Source organism: Merops nubicus, unplaced genomic scaffold (assembly GCF_000691845.1).
Source record: "Merops nubicus isolate BGI_N331 unplaced genomic scaffold, ASM69184v1 scaffold10348, whole genome shotgun sequence".
In the NCBI taxonomy this organism is placed as follows: domain Eukaryota; kingdom Metazoa; phylum Chordata; class Aves; order Coraciiformes; family Meropidae; genus Merops; species Merops nubicus.
Window position 1 is genome coordinate 16,806 of NW_008627775.1, and position 17,431 is coordinate 34,236.

The window sequence follows — 17,431 nt, forward strand, 5'->3', positions numbered from 1 at the left end:
GACAATAGTCACATTGTATCATCATACAATTGTTTGCTTAACAGCTGAAAATTCTTTATCAGCCTAATGAAGAAGATAAAGGGAACATTCCTAAAGGCTTCTCTGTTTGTATTTTCTTTATTCTGCCACTTATGCTTTCCTAGGCAGTGATTCCTTTACAGTCTTGAGTTAGGTTATTTGGTCACTAAACAAGTGTGTTTTGTGGTTTTGCTGTGACATAGGTCTGCTTTCTGTATCTGAACAGATGTCTATGTATGTCATTCAGGAAGGGCAAATTTATTTTGTTCTGTATGGTTCTCTGTTGTGGTGGCTCTCAATTTCTTAGCAATGTCTCTAGATGTGATGACTTACCTGATTTACTAGTATGGGTCATTCTGAATTTAAGCTAATATGGCCTTTGAGCCACAACTTAACTTTTAAGATTTATAGCAGCTGCGTTCCCTTTCTCCATCTATGAGTAATTTGCACCTTGGTTTTCATTAGAAGAATACTTTTAATAAGTTTCTGTGTTCATAATGAGAAAAAAAATGGAAATCAATAATAATTTTTCGCAGTCACATAATGAGTTTTGAAATATCTATTAAGTAAGAAATCATGTGTATGGGAAGTAAAATTCAGATACTTTACTGGCTTTTTCAGAAGCTTGTGGAGGAATTCAGAGCAAATATAATATTATGTGTCTCCTTGAGGTACACTGAGTCTAACAGTTGAGTTATAACACACTGGTTTTAAGATTAATGTCTTAATATCCATGTAGTAATAAATCTGTAATCTGTAACCATATCCAATCTATCTCCAGTAATACATTGTCAGGCCACTATTTCTGTTCTTATTTATGTTTTTTATTAATTCATATATAAACCCTACAGAAAGATTGTTTAAATTGCTTGCTTACTAATTTCTTATCTCCTTAACTTCTAGTCTCATTCTTTAAGTATCCTTTGCAAAATTTAAACATTAATCTGTCAGTGGAAAAAAAAAGTTCCATGCCAATATCAAGATATAATATTTGGATCAAAAACCAAGCCTGAGTCACCATAGGAGTCTATTATCTTGGAAAGGTCTGAAGGAAGACATTAGCTTTAGTATAAATTTTAAGATCATGGAAAGCAGGACTCTGACAGTACAGGATATAGTGTATTTTAATAAAGATTTAGCATTAAGACTTGTATGTGTAAATGCTGGGACTGTTTGGTGAATACAGCTCAACTGCAGATATTTTAGTAGTGTGAAGGGTCTGCTAGGAGGGACTCTAGCTGTGTAAGGTTTCAGTTAAATTTGAAAACAAATTACGAAATCCACACAGAATTACAGAGGATACTATTCAACTAATAAGCATTTGTATTAGATGGAGAAGGTTAAACACATACAGTGAATGTGTGAAAACAACCATTGGGGAAGTTGCAAATAAACATACAAAAGCATATGATCACTAGGTTACTAAATTACTGGGATTTGTACCCTCAAAGCATTAATTCATTTTTCTCTCCTCATTTTATCTTAATGTTGGATTATTTGGAAATGCTCTTCAAAGAAGTAAAGACATATTTGCACTATTTTCTTTATAATGGCTAAGAAGAAAATATTGTTTTAGTCTTTTAAATGTACATCTGAAGTTAACCTCATGTCTATATTACAAAACTTGAAGGCTATCTAGACAACAAATCCAATTATGGCTTAAGCCACAAGAGTCTGTGAGAAAGCTAAATCTGATTTAATTACTTCTTTCAAAAGAACATTACCTCCTTCAGCTTTTTATTACTAAAACTGTACAGTTATTTTTATCACTGTAAAAAAGAACAAGCTTGGAAGAGAAGCTGTCTTCACAGAGTTCACACTCTAGTCTTTGTTACTTAATACTCAAGCTGAAAATTTGAGTCCTTATACAAGCTCCTGTTTGTCCACAAAATAAGCCAGAAAAAATGCCTGATGTTAGATAGTATGTGTATTCTTAGATATGGGATCAGAAAAAAAATAATTTAAGCATTAGAGCAAAATGGGCATTTTTTATTTTTTTTTTTTAAACTTCATTGTCTTTCTGAAAAGGTCATTATTGCTGAGCATGCATAAAAATAACAGCAGGCTCTACCAACTGCAGTGAAAATATGCTGTTATGATACTAAGAAAGGTTGGAAGTGATGAAGTCACATTTCCATTTCATTTAACAGTTCTAGAGCTGTTTTAGGAGTGAACATAGCTTTACATGTAGCTTTGCATTTGCAGGAGAACTAAATAGAGGGCCACTGCCCTGGATGCTGCTCAGATCTACAGCCTCTGACTAGTCCTCAGTGAAAGGGCTGAAGGGATCAGACATAAGATTGTACCCAATGCAAATAAGATTCAGATATTTGCTCAAACCCCATTTGCCTACTTGAAACAGCAGTACTTCAGGAGTATAGATTTGTCTCAGTCTCTGGATATTAAATCAAGTATGACAGTTACTTTGAATGTCCATTTCTCCAGAAATTTGACTGTAATAAAAAAACTTCATGCATGTATATTAAAACTAGAGACTGGCAGATATTCATTTTACAGAAAAAAAACTTGAAGGTGTTTTCAGTTTTAGTCATGTGTCACCCTACTGGAATAAGCAGTGACAATTCTTTGCTGGGCAGAATTGTAAGAGAGACTGGGGAAAAAAATGCATGAGAATGATGTGAGGAAATGGATGTAATTTTTTTATTACACCCAAAGATCTCTGTAGGTAAGCAAACTGAAAAGATGTTCTATTATCTTTTAGTCTCTCCTTAAAAACCTATCAAATATATAATGCTGATCCAAGCAAAGAGTACATAATTAATCCCACTGGTTTTGATGGAAGGTATGTAATACTGTGAAAAGTTTTGTAAAAGCTAGTAGCTTTATTTGGGTAAAGTGCCATTTTCCTAGTATCTAAACAATTAGAAATGTTATTTAAAAGTCTATCACATCTTCGTGAGACACTGGCTTCTTTTGGCCAGTGATATTCAAGGTATCTTAGTTTTAATAGAAAAATTGGATGGGTAGAAGGACTAAGAAAAGGGGAGTTTAACAGTGAGGAAAGGGAGTTGAAACAATGGAAAGGAAGAGAGAGAAAATAATTGTATAAAGAAATGTCTTGTGAACTATTCAGTAAAGGGTTTTGTCTCCAGGTAGGATCTAACTCCCATTTCTGTTGACATATACCATCCAGATAAGCTTTGAGAAGTGAGAATCTTTTACCCATATGTTGTGCTTGTGCCCAGTAATCCAAATATTATTGGATTACTTCAAATACTATTACTAAGTAATAGTATCTTAATAAGATAACCATTTTTCTTTAAATTTGTCAGCTTGCCTCTTCAGCAATAATCTAAATTAAATTAATCTTGTGAGAACTGAAAAGATACATTTTTATTTGGCCTTGCTGCTGCTTACCACCTAAAACAGAAAATATGCAATAGTCATCCCTAGGAGCTCTTCTGCTCTTGAGGAAAGTTTCTCACCAGGAAGGACTGCTAGAGAAGGTGGCTAGGTACTTGGAAACATGAATTCTATTTCCATTTTTGTTTTGGAAAACCAAAGTCTCCAGGTTAAATAAGTGAGTTTCTAACCACATACATTGACTTTTAATAACACTGGAGGCTTTTCCTGCTTAAAACATTTCTGTGTTGATAAAGTAGATTATCACATTATAAGAACTGTTAATTATTATTTATTTTAAAAGTATTATAATAAAAAATAGGTGTAATTATTGTATTTTCCAAAAATATTGGCATTTTTTGTTGGTGGTGGTTTGAAGTAGGTGCAAGTGTTATTGATGGGGTAACAGCAAAAGGCTGTCAAATCCCTATTAGTTGTCTAATGGAGAAAATGGGGACACTCATTTCTGCTGATGTCACTCAGTTTAACTTCTTTAAGTTAATCTCTGTATAATTTATTAATCTTTTAAAGCACAGAATGCTATCTCAGCCAAATCATAAACGTAATAAGGTGCTTTATTAGTGTTTGAACCATGAAAGGCCTTTTAGTATTTTGTTGATATGTGCATGGTAAATCTAATATTATTAATTGTAGAGCAAAGAAGTCTGTTACATAGCATTGTGGCTGTGATTATTTTTACTGGTAATTTTATAACTTTGTCATTTGCTTTTGCTCCATTCATAGGGAGTTGGTGTCTCAGTCCATGGACGTTTCAGAGTTGCTACAGAAAAGACACTTTTCGCAATGCCAGAAACAGCAATAGGTATTTCAACAGCTCACATGTTAAAGTTTCACTCATCAAATGTCTTTGACTGAAAGCAGCGGCAGTAGTGGCAGAATTTTTAAAGGGAATTGGAGATGACCATAGATGAAAAGTATTTTCCTGTTAAATTAATATAAACTTTCTATTCTGGGAGGTTAATAATTGAGATTCTTAACCTGGAGTTTACTGTTTAGACTGACAAAGACCATCAGGATACAATTTTTTAAAAATGGAAGTAGATCTGAGCAACTAAGTCTTTGCTACAGATGCAGACAGATAAAGTCTGAAGATCCCAGTGCAAGCATGCCAGCTTTACATTTGGAACTCGGTGTGAGTCAAACTGGCTGCACTACAAGCTGATCTGCAATGCTAATGAGAGAGATTTTGAAATTCCAGCTTTTCCTGTAGATTATAAATGTAGACCCTTTCAAGTTGTGTGCAGACAGCATGTACATGAGATCAGTGGAATTGTTTTTTTTGTTGTTGTTGTTGTTGTTGTTTTGTTTTGTTTTAAATAGCAACATTACATTGTGTTTTCTAATGTTTGATACTACAGCTTGTCAACTCTGAGATGTACAAAATGTTGTGGCTCAGAACTGTAGGAAGATGTTGGTGTGGCTCAAGAAAAGTTAGTCAGTTTAAAGTGAACCCTCTAATGAAATCATTCATGTTTCCTTTCAAGACAATCCTGGCACCAGGGTATCAACAGTGAACCTATTATTGTCTGGCATATGTAGTCCATTAGTTCTTTCATCAAGGTCCAAGTCCCTTCTCCCTGCTTATCCACAATGTTTGTGAAGAGTGCTGTAACCTATCCTGCATTTCTCTCCTGCAGAACAGTTTCTGCATCTTCCCAAGGCAAGGCAGCTGAAAGATGATTGCAATTGCTCTTATTTTTATGTCCTCAGGGAGGAGAATGAGACTAGTCTGTAATATGTGGCCCTGTTGAGCACTTTTATTGAGAAGAGAGAACCTTTTCCAGTGGTTCAACAGCTTAAATGTCCCCAGGCATGGTGCTATGAAGTTCAGACTTAGCTTCACCTCAAAGAATTAGTTCTAAAGAGTAGTGACCAATATTTTATTAAAATAATTTCCAAACAGTTATATTAAAACTAAGAAATAATGATTAAAAAAATATCAGGACTCAGTTCTGAAAAGAGAATAAAAATTAAAATCTAAAATCAAAATCAGAATATTATAAAGTACAGTAATGTCATTTAATCACATGATGGTTTGGGTTTGAAGGGACGTTAAAGATGATTGAGTTCCAACCCCTCTGCCATGGGCAGGGACACTACCACCAGGCTGCTTAAAGCCCATCCAACTTGTCATTACAACTAAAGTTAAAATGCACATGTAACTAATGATGGGATTTTTGTAGTGCCACCTGTTAGTAATACATAAAAGGTCCAGAATTTTTCATATTTTTAAGGATGTCTTACACATATTTCCTATTGTTTATTGCTCTCCAGCCTGTATGAAGCATTTCATAAGACATTCTGAAGTTCTTAAAACCTTAAATGAGCTGCATCAAGCCAAATAAAGCATAATAACCCACCCCAGATTTAAGCAAGCTCATTATCATTTTAACTCCTGAAGAAAAAATTCTGTAGCAATTCCTGCTAGTTGATAAATGTTATGTAATTTTTCTGAACAAATACGTTGGGATGAGAAAAACAAACTATTACAGACCTCCAAATATTTTTCTCTGTTGAAGGAAAGCTTAGTAAACTAAATAACTCAAGCACTAGTACAACAAATTTGTTAAGGTCCTGTGTCATGATTTAGGGTGAGGGGCACCCCTAGACTTGTAACAGATGCTCTATGTTAACCCCTGTCGTTCCCCCCACCCCAGAAGGAAAAGAGAAAGGGAATAAGGGAGAGAGACTTATAGATTAGAGGAATAAAACAGCTTTAATGAAAATATGACTACTACTACTAGTAATAATAATAAAATTGAATATATACAAAAATATACAAACCCAGTATGGGACCCAGCACCCCCTGATGGCAGTACAGCCCCATCACCCCCGATGCTGGGGAGCAGCCCTGGGGAGAAGTCCCAGGCTGGGCTCAGCCACAGACGGCAGCTGGGTCCAGGAGCTGGATCCTGGAACTCGGTGCAGGGACACAGGGCTCGGGATCAGAGGCAGGGTGGGCGGGGGCCGCCCCCAAAGGCAGGATGGACGGAGTCCTCCTCGGGAGGCGGCAGCTGCAGGAGCAGCAGAAGCCAGGAAGAAGGTGGAAGAACTTGCCCCTCGTGATCCTTCAGCTTTTATACTGAATATGGGATGGAATACCTGTTGGCCAATTTAGGGTCACTTGCCTTGTCCACTCCTTGCAGGTGCAGCTTTTGCTGTCTGCCCTCCTCCATGTGGTCCACAAGCTTTAGCAGTGGCCTTGGTCTGCACACCAGTCCTTGGCAGTAACTCTAAACCTGGAGTGTTACCACCACTAGAAGCAGATACTCTGTGTGAAAATGCTGCTAACTTCAGACAGAGCAGTTAGTTAGAAGAGCTTTAGCTGAAAAGCAGAATCACTGAACAGAATTAGTTCTGTTCTGCCCCAAACCAGGACACTCCTGTGAAGCTCATAATCAGTCCTTGTACAAGAAAACCAGTTAAAGGAAGCAATTATTCTGAAAAATACTAAACAGAGAGGTTCTTTGGCGCATAAAATTATTCTAATAATAAAGTACCTTTGAAGAGGAAAGCAAAGAAGGTATAAGTAGTGTTATGTTAACAAAAATTATGCACTTTACATGCATTTCTTGTCTTGACAAGGAGTTATTTAAATAAAAATAGACTGTGAAGACATATGAAGGAAAAGCTTAGAACCCGCTTAGGAAAGAAAGTAATTAAAACCCTTTTAGGATCAATTAGAAGTAAACCCAGTGAAATCTGTTTGGATTTAAGGACTTAGCTGCTTTGATCTCTGTGGTGTATGTTTAAAATGCCTAGCTGTCTAGATATTGTATTAGTGTATTTTTTCATACATTCACTTATTGCAGTAGACATTACACCTTTTTTATGAAATGAAAACAGTATTCATTCAGCTGCTACATTTTCACACAATTAATCTGCATTTATACACCACCATAAATAAAAGGATATAGATAGACATGGCACTTTGCAAATAGATATAAAAGGCAGCTCTAGATTGTAGGAGTCTGCAGCTGACTTAGATAAGATAAAATACTGGAAAGCAGCTTAGATGTAGGAGGGTGTGGGAAAACCCCCGGTGGGAAGAACAAAGGATGAAGGTATATTGTAAGTAGAGGGCTTTAAGGTGACGTTGTAATAATAGTGGACACTTTCTTGTATATCTGTCTAAGTTCTTAGCTTTCTATAAGTCATTTACTAATAAATCTCTAACCAGCTCTGCAAGATGAGGTAGGAATGTGGCACTGCTGCTTTTATTTTATGCTCGGCAGAGTTTCACGGTTGGGATCACAGTGAAGCGTGTTGCATCTGTCTCAGAGCACAGGCTGCAAGCCAGCATTGCAGGGTCAGGCTTTCAGCCTGGCCAGCACAGCACACAGTCAGTTCTTCTCTTATTTAAGCAGTGATTTGAGAAATTGCTGGTAAATGCTATCAAAAGGGGAAAAAAAAATTGGGTATATGGAATGTAGTTAGGAGAAACCCAGTAGCAAGCAGAAACATATGGGAAGTATTACTGAGAGAATTAAAAGGAATATGTAGAAAGGACAAGAGGAGTAAAATTATGAGACAGACAGGCAGGGATACAGTAGAAGCTGTTGCAGGCTACGTTTATGCAACCAAATGAGTTTCAAGTGGATTAGTTAAACCTTCACTAATCCTGTCTATAAATTTCTTCACAAGTAAGGAAACCTTCATGCAGTTTTATTTTATTTACCTCTAAAGCAACTTAAGCTAATCAAGTTTGCAGTTTATTTAGAACCAATTTCCCTGTGTATGGCCACGTGGAAGAGCCCTATAGATCCCAAACAGAGGCTGGCTTTTCCTCTGGAAATTTACTGGAGCATGGGGAGAATAGCACCTCAGCACTGGTATTTTAATCAAGAGGGAAAGGTTGTTGCTGTTGCAGTCCTGGTGGACAGGGAGAGTAATGGGATTGCCTTTTTGCTTTGGAAGGCATTTGTAAGAGAAGGCTCAATTTGAAAGGGGATTTTTGCAGTAGTAGGATGTCCCAAGGAAGAGAGATGAATAGAAACAACACTAAATGACAGTCTTGGCATCAACATTATAGATATGATGGCTCAAAGTGAGAAGATAAAATGCAGAGTAGACTATTCAGAATGTGAGTGCAGATAAAAAATAAGGTGGGTGATGAATTTGGGTTAACAGCTTAGGGATTTTAAAGGGTGACAACAAGACATTCAGCATTTTAAGAGAAGAGCTGTATGTCTCAGTAGCCTGTGGGATGAGGAATAAATCAGGTAATGGCAACACACACATCAGCATATAACTACAACCATAGCTGATAGGAAGTGTCTCCTAAACCAAACTTGGTGATGTATTAGAGGCAGCAGAACTAAAGGAGGACCAGGAGGGAACCAGAGAAGCTGAGAGATGGTGAGAACATAAGCCGGCGATGCACTTTAGAGACTGAGAAAACACTGAAGAGAAGCTGTCTGAAAGAAATCTTCTAATGAGTCCATCCAAGGGGCATCACTAGTTCCCTGTATCTTAAAATACTGGTAATAGACTCTTTCTGCAATACATTCATTGACTTTTGTGACTGAAAACAATTACTGAGTGAAAAATGGCCACCTTCTGTCAGAACCCAGTTAAACTCCTTATGTACAGCTTAACCTTCCCCGTGATTACCTCCATTTTGGCAAGTATTTTCCAAGTTTCTTATTGCTGATTTGTATTCTTTTAAATTTATTTTCATGCTACACTTATTCTCTCAAACTGAAAAAAAACAACACCAAGCTTTTAATTTCTTCAAAAGACTTTCATTTTCATGTATGCACCATTGGTGATTATTTCAAGGTAGGAACTGGACACTGCTTCTTTGCATTTCAGTTTCTGAGACTGATACAGCTCAGCTTAAGTTTTCTTAAGTGTAAGTATGTCAAAAGCTACAAAGCGTTTGAATCTATTTTGTGGATGATTAACGTATATGGCAGAATAAAATAGATATTGACAGTGATGATTTTAGATGTTTAAACTTTGATAGAAGTAGTTGTGTATTTTTTCAATTACATCTTTAAAAAATATTTTAAATTTTATTGAATTTTTAAGTTACCCTACTCTGTAAAAAAAAATACAAATGTAAGACAGTCACTAAACTAGGAAGTTTTAGATTTTTGTTTTAATTGTGGTTAGTCGTCGTCCTGTCAAAGAGCCAGGTATTAGCTCAGCATCTCATGCCTCCAACTTCAGGCAGCCCCTGGCAATATTGGTGATCTGTTAACGAATTCTCAGCCCGCAAGTTTGTTCACACTTAGCTGCGCAAGAGACACTTCACTATGGTTTGATATTTTTAGTGTAAAAAAAATTTCAGAGATAAAGTATCCAGTTTGAGTTTGCACACATTATTTCACAACTCTGTGTGCCACTTTTGTTTTGTTTTCTGAGAGCGTGCTCAATTCTTCAGGCCTCTAAAAATGTCTCAAGATGTTGGCAAATAGAACGAACGCTATTGTCTGGTATATGTTTGTGAATTATGTGCCAGTGGAAAGGCTACAGCTTGAAAAGCATCCAAGAATTTGCTTTTAGGAGGAGTTTTGATGACACAAATGTCAAACTAAGTCAAGGATAAACTTTGGCAAGAGAGCTGTGTCTAAGTCAGGAAGATGAAAGCGAGACAAGAAGAAACAGCTACTAAGCTATATGCATGATTTGGACAAGCTCTTCTCCCTTCATGTTTTGTTTTGTTTTGTTTTGTTCATTACAGGCCTTTTTCCTGATGTAGGTGGAGGATATTTCTTGCCAAGACTACCAGGAAAGATTGGCTATTACCTTGCACTAACAGGCTTTAGGCTGAAAGGAAGAGACGTAGTAAAAGCTGGCATTGCAACACACTTTGTAGAGTCTGAAAAGGTAAGCTGCTAACCAGTGCTAGCAAGGGCACAGCCCACAGCCCCAACGAGAAGCTCGAGTTGTGTAGCACACTGACATACTTTTGCCAACTTGAGTGTATGCAGAGGTGCAATTCTATCAGCAGGCCGTGCACTGTGAAAAGAGGCCCTAAGATACTCTCAAGCTGTCATTATAACACTTGCCAGCTACTGACAGCTTTGCTTGGAAGACAGAGCAAATATTGCTGTCTTCATGATTCTACTGCTGAAGGGCACAATTTGCTGAGTGTAATTGAAATTGCATGAGAAATTGTACAATTTAGGCAACAGTGTCTGAAATTAGAGCTTTTTTATACAACTGTGAGGTTTTTAATCTAGGTAACACCTCATTAATGTGTTCTTTATCAGTTTCTTTAACAGATATCCCATTTGTTTGTTACAGTGGCTGTAAGAAAGTGTGAAAATTAGTATAGCTGATAAATTCAGAGTCATAATGTTCCAGTAACTTTCATGAGCATAACTGAAGGAGAAACACTTGCTTTCCTTTTCTGTGTAAAGACCTATGACTCTCACTGTGGAGCTACTTAGATACTCTTTTGAGCATAGCATGGGTGCCAAGCTCCTGCTCTTTCCTCTCAGAGCACTGTAGGCTGGTTTTACCTGCTGCAGCTGTAGCTTTACACTGGGAGGCTGCTTGGGAAGCAGAGTTCTCTGCTGATCCCTGCAGACATAATTAAATCCAGATGGTTCAACACTGAAAAGTGAACTCTGGCTCCTTGTATTGTTTGCTTGTTACCTCTTCAGGATCTGTCCAGAAGCTGTGGGGGTGGGAGGGGTGTTTATATTCATATATACTACATAGTACTATTACCATAGCAATAATAATCCAAGAAGTACATTTTGGTTTCCTTACTTTCAATTAAATCTTATTTTTAATAGTTACCTGCCTTGGAGAAAGACCTGATATCACTGAAATCTCCTTCAATAGAAAATATTGCAGACTTACTGAACTCTTACCATGTGAAGGTAATCTGATCAGTTACTGAAATCAAGCAGAATTGTTAAATAAATAGATGTAAATACAAATTCTTTTTTATCCATGCTACTGGTCATTTTTTTTATGGTTAAAAATAATGGGTTTCCAAACTTTGTACTCTATAAAATAGTATTTTGTAGCACTAATCCCTACAGTGGTCAAAATTTAAATAGTAAAGTCTTTTTTCACTTTTATTCTTTGGATACCCCTCAAGTTCCTCCAGTGATCAGCTTGCTTGCTTTCTATATGCATATGGAGGTTTCCAGCCAGTAGCATGATGATGCAGAAAATATACTGCTGCTTAATTTCCTCCATTATTTTTGGATTTCTAGCATGCTTTGCAGAAGGCACAATAGCCACCAGCAGTCTGGAAGTTGTGCAAGTGCAGCCTGGGGAGCTGGTCTGAGATTCAGGGGTTCTGACAAACACAGGGGCAGAACTACTGGCCTTGTCCAGAGGCTGCAGACTTTGTAGTGCCAGAAGTTTTACCATTATTTTGATGCAGACCATCTGCAGTCCAGATTTGAAGCCTGAATTTCAAGTCTCAAGTTGTTCCTTTACTTTCTAACATAGTTTTTGTTTGTGACCTTGAGATAATTGAAAGACTGTGAATAAGCCCAGGAGTTCACAGTAAGATAAATATTATTGGGGTGCATATAAATTGTAGAGAAATCATCTGAGGTCTTAAAGCAGTATTTCCAGGGGGAGAAAGGTACCATTTTCCTTGGACAAAAATCATCATTCTCTGTTATGATTTTGGAGGTTGGAGGTGAATGTAACTGTATGGATAATAAATCACTAGTATTTGTATTAGCCCCATGGGCATGAAAATAAAAGGATTTGGCTTTACAATCAGTTTAGTCATTGGCCAATTTAGCCATTTTGATGTGTATTGTAATTTTATCTCAAAGAAAGGAAACTTCTGGAGTCAAATCAGGATTCAGTGTATTCAGTCAATCTGAGTATTACTCCCTAGTTGTTTGGCTTTAAAATGACCAGTATCTGCTCTTATTTCTGTTTTGAAATTACTGAGTCCATATATGAGAATTAATTAGAAAATTAAATGGGCTAAGCTGATTTACATAGTGGTACTGGTTATTCTAACAAAATGAGGCTTTGAAATAGGAGTGATTACATGTTGCAGTATACTGCCTTACAAGATGACACTGAATGAAGGAGGAAGCTGTGTATTTTTAGGTATCAGAGCTGAAATGACAAGGAAACCTTTCTCAGTTTCAGCTGCTGCTACTGAAACATCTGCTTATGTCCTAAACCCCTTAATGCCAGAAGGTATGAAACATTTGACAGCCTTTACACATAAGGCAAACAGATCTTTCACACCCTCTAGAAGTCTAATAAAATTTTGTAAAGCAACAGAGAAAGGAAAGGAAATGCATTTCTTTAAAAAAAACCCCACAAACCTATATACATGCTTGTATAATTTTAAGAAAATCATAATAAAAAACAAATCTTATGTTTTTCAATAGATTTATCTATGCTGGTTCTTAGTTTGATAGAATAATCATGACTACTTGTGTAAAAGATAACCACCAGTCAAATATGCTTGCATAGTAGCTCAGAGCAAGCACTGCATTACGAGGTGACAACTTCAACATGCACAAGATAAAGCAGCAAGTTCTTTACACACACTGCAAAACTGTAATTAGTTACAAACGTCAGTCTCTTACAACTATTCTATGTTCATAGAGCATATTATGGTATTTGTTACACGAGTCATTGAAATGTTTCAGTACTGATAAGCTTTTCAGTCTTAATTAACCAAATAAAATGTGTATTTGCTTTTTATATAGAGCAAAGTTGATCAGGAAAAGCAGTTTGTCCTTGATGAACATATGGAGAAGATTAACAGGTATTCAGAAATCTTTCTCTTTTGTTCTTTTTGATAGAGAACATGAAGTTCGATGCAATGACAGTGTCAGTGTTCCACAGATAAAGTGATAGAAACAACATTCAAGTTAGCCATTTAAACTTTTGTTTTTAGGGAGGTTTATCTGAAGCTCATTAACTACGACAGGATTAGGGGGAATGGGGCAAAGCTGGCAGTGGGCAGATTCAGGCTGGACGTGAGGAAGAAGTTCTTCCCCATGAGAGTGGTGAGCCCCTGGAATGGGTTGCCCAGGGAGGTGGTTGAGGCCCCATCCCTGGGGGTCTTTAAGGCCAGGCTGGATGAGGCTCTGGGCAGCCTGATCTAGTGGGAGGTGTCCCTGCTCATGGCAGAGGGGTTGGAACTGGGTGATCCTTGTGGTCCCTTCCAGCTCTGACAGATTCTGATCTGTTTTAGCAGAGGACTTTAGAGCCCTAATGGCTCAGTGGTTGGACTTGATGATCTTGAAGGTCCCTTCCAACCTAAAGGATTCTATGATTCTATTTCACTCAGCAGTTTATTAAATGCTTGAGCATATTTGCCTGATTCATACACCATTATATTAAGCAACTACCTAATGGCACATTAAAATGAACATTTTCTATAGGAATTGGATGGGGATTTGTGAGAGTAGTTGTTCAGTTGGACAGGAAATATTACGTAGCACATTTATACTCACTGGTATAAAGACACTTCTGTGACTGTTTGGAACTTGTGTATTAGAAGGGGGAGGAGAAATGGGTGAGAGTGATAAGCAGCAGCTTAAACTCTTGAATAAGGACGGCAGTAACTGAGTTTAGAGAAAAAAGATATTGACACCAAACCAGTAAAATCAAAGCTAAAGATTTTATATGTTATAAAAACACAGGCAAGCCTGGTAGTAGCAATTAAAATTTCTGGATAGATACCAGAGTTTGTAAGTGAGGTTTATTGAAATGCTAGAGATTTGTAAAGAGGTGATGCCTGTCAACTGAGTTACTTAAAACTAAACAGGGAACACATTGCTAAAAAAAGCCAAATCAGCTGGTTACACTCTGTTTCTAATTTCTGTATAACTAGCACTTCATAGGGAAGAGGAAAGCTGAAGCACTTCATTAACTCTTTTTCTTATAGTCTTTTTTCAGCAAATAGCATGGAAGAAATGGTTGAAAAGTTAAAGCAAGATGGTTCTCCTTTTGCCATTAAGCAGCTAGAGGTAATGTCTTCTGTGTTGTTTTTGTTGGAGGTTTTATCTAGTTCTGTACTTCCTCACCATGGGGCAGACTTGAGTCACCTTATTAACAAAACTAATACTGTGTAACACCAGTAGGACATTGCACTGAGATCCTCAGGTTCTCACAGAGAGCTATGGGATCATCAGTAGTTCTGCTCAAGACAAGAGTATTCCTCTGTAAAACCACACAATGTGAATACTATCATATGTTTTAATCTAGTGTAAAACAAAAAAAAACCTCCTCCCTTTCCCCCTCACCATGATCTGGGGGTTGTTGATGACAAAGGTTCCTTTTATAGCTTCTCAATTTATTGGCAAGGGTTGGAATAAAACAGTGTCAGAACAATGTTGGGTTTTCTTCCATTCCAGATATCTCATCTGCATAAACAGCAAGCAATTTATCATCACAAAGTACTTTCTGATCTTTTTAATGCATTTCTGAGTGTTGGATGTAGTCACTACTCAGAAAATGAACAGTAATGCTACACAGTTAATACACAATTCAGCTTCAAAAATAAGCAGCAACTTAATTTATAAGTAATGCATGTGTTTTTTTCCTTTGAAGTGTCTGTATTTAGATGACTTATAAAAAATGTCTTGTAGAAGTATCAAATATTACAATTGGGTAGAACAAAGCATTTCTCCAACAAAAGCTTTAACTGCAGTTTTAGCTCACAGAAGAAATCCTGGTCTTGTAATAAAATAAAACACTCATCTTTGGACTTTGGAGCAGAGGAATATAACTTTATAATGTAGTATCATTATCATTAGGCATTCTTTCCCAAGTACAGTTATATTTTTGGGCTTAGTTTGTAATAAAAAAGATTTAACATTTTGCCTTTGGAACTCCCAAAACAGTTTTTGAGAAAGGAAGTTTTCAAGTTACCTTTGTGCCAACCAGTGTGCTTAGTACATTGCATGAAGTTTAGCATGTGTTACAAAAGCAAAACTGGATGAAAGAGAAAGCCAATTCCCTCCTCCCAACACCTGTATTCTAGTTAAATTGAATAAAGTAGACAAGTGAGCTAGTGCCAGAATAATCATGTCATGTGTTTGTAGACCTGAGCTGTACCATAGGCTGCCATCATGGTTTTCCCCCCAAACTATTCAGGCTGTGTGATTCAGTTCTTCACTTTCTCCCCATGTTATAGCTGGCAGAGAAAGTAGTTATATTAAGGTCTGTTGAGACAGTTTGATAGCAGTCACTTTTGGTGGCTCTTATTTCTTTATAGTATTGAGTTACAAGGCAGGATTTTATATTCTGAAGTTTAATATAATTCTGCAGGGATGTTACATTGATTAGTTTCAGTGGAGGTCAAAAAACAAATCAAGACCTATTTTCATATAGCTTTTCTTACACTAATTTCACACTATTTTATGGCACTTTAAAACATAATCAGACCTAGGGGAACTTTTTAAAATGCATATAGCCTTTAAAGGGTGCTTTGTTCAAAATTCAGTTTCTACTGCAAAAGATGCAAGGAGTCTGGAAACACTTTGTTAGTGAAATATGTTAACTAGATGGTTTGTTCTGCCACATTTGCTCTAGTTGCCCAGACCTGCTCAACTTGTTTCCTTTATCTGGCAGCCTCATAACTCAGATCTCCACTATTAAAAAAAAAATGAAATCTACTTGTTCCTTCTTGTTTATGGGGGTACATTTGTTTTGTATTTTTAATTTTGAACTTAAACTGAAGTCATCTACTTCAGAGTTAAAAAAAAAAAATCAGTTACTCAAAATCTTAATTCCTGAACAACAACATCAACAACAAAAGCTCTTTTGTTGGCTCGTTGATTTTCTTACTTCATGTCCTTAATAGGACTTTGCAGCATTTTTCTTTTATATGATTCATAAATGAACAACTGTCCTTGGAGCTGACAGAAGCTCCTTAACAATTGTCTTTTGTCTGTTCTGTTTGAGAGATGAGACTGTGTTAATATGAGTAGCTTCTCTTGATACAGAAATTTGTGGAGAAAAAGCCAAACCAAAACAAACCCTCACATTTTCTAGCAGGTTCAAGGCCCTTTAATGTGAACAAGTGCATAAATTTCATACAAGTTGTAACAGCACACATTCTTTGCTAGGCAGTAGGTTTAAGTAAGCTTGTAGGACCAGGTACTTAATTTCTTCTGTGAAAGATCCACAAGACTAAAGAAAGAAAATGCATTTGTGGGGGTGGAAAAAAAAAAAAGTTAAAAAGGGATTCAGATATAAATCTGGCTTTCTCCAGGAAATGCTTGCCAGTTAAACTAGAGGTTTTGTTTTACTAGAGAAGCAAAATTGTAATTAAACTTAATTGTAGCTGGAAAAAGAATGGTAGCTTGCACCCTGGCAGTTGAGCATTTTACAAGAGCCAGATTCAGAGCACTGGCCTGCTGTCTCTCAGAGAGCTGGTCAGAGCAGGACACATGTAGCACACCCACGACAGCCTGAGATTACCCTTGGTGACAGTTCACTGACTCGTGGGAAGCAAGTCACTTTCCTCATCACTAGTACCACAGTACCAGGAGTATGCCCACAGATTATAGTTTCCTGTCACTTTGTGAAACCAAGTTTCTTCCAGGAAAAACAACAAATTCACATTATAAATACAGAGACTGGAAGGCATTCAGTAACAGCAAGATATTACATTTTGTCTCACTGTGTTCCGTTAGCTTACTAATACATTTCATAATAAATATGATCTCAAACTTAAAGACTAATACAAATACCCTGATTTGGAAGTACAACTTGGTACATCCACACCTTAGATGTACAGATAACCTTTTAGTGTTAATAAAATGGAACTAGTAATTCTGTTCTAATCCAAATACACTTGTGAGCTGTGCTGTCCCAGATATCCTGTTCTGTGCGATCTACAGTACTTCTGCTTTTTACTTTCAAAACACATCTGCTTGGCAGGCTTTCACATAACTGATCCTGAAGTGATTTGCATAAATAGGAAGAATGTAAAGTTGTTAAAATTCTACTTGAGAATGGCTTCATAATTTAAATCACATTTTGCACCCAGTTACAAATAAGTTAGAGTACTAACACACTTTCTGAACTCAGTAAAATATTTTTTAAAGCCTCTTATTTTATA

General features: G+C 36.8%; 1 protein-coding gene across 1 annotated transcript in view; it reads left to right on the forward strand.

Moving 5' to 3' along the window:
• The window catches only part of HIBCH (3-hydroxyisobutyryl-CoA hydrolase), a gene marked incomplete at its 5' end in the record, with an annotated part of 42,558 nt that overhangs the window by 15,987 nt on the left and 9,140 nt on the right, over positions 1-17,431 (forward strand). Inside the window, 5 exons of the mRNA XM_008946451.1 lie at positions 4,126-4,204; positions 10,091-10,236; positions 11,154-11,240; positions 13,062-13,120; positions 14,249-14,330. Of these exons, the coding sequence (XP_008944699.1) occupies positions 4,126-4,204; positions 10,091-10,236; positions 11,154-11,240; positions 13,062-13,120; positions 14,249-14,330 (453 nt within the window). The remainder of the gene's footprint in view (positions 1-4,125; positions 4,205-10,090; positions 10,237-11,153; positions 11,241-13,061; positions 13,121-14,248; positions 14,331-17,431) is intronic.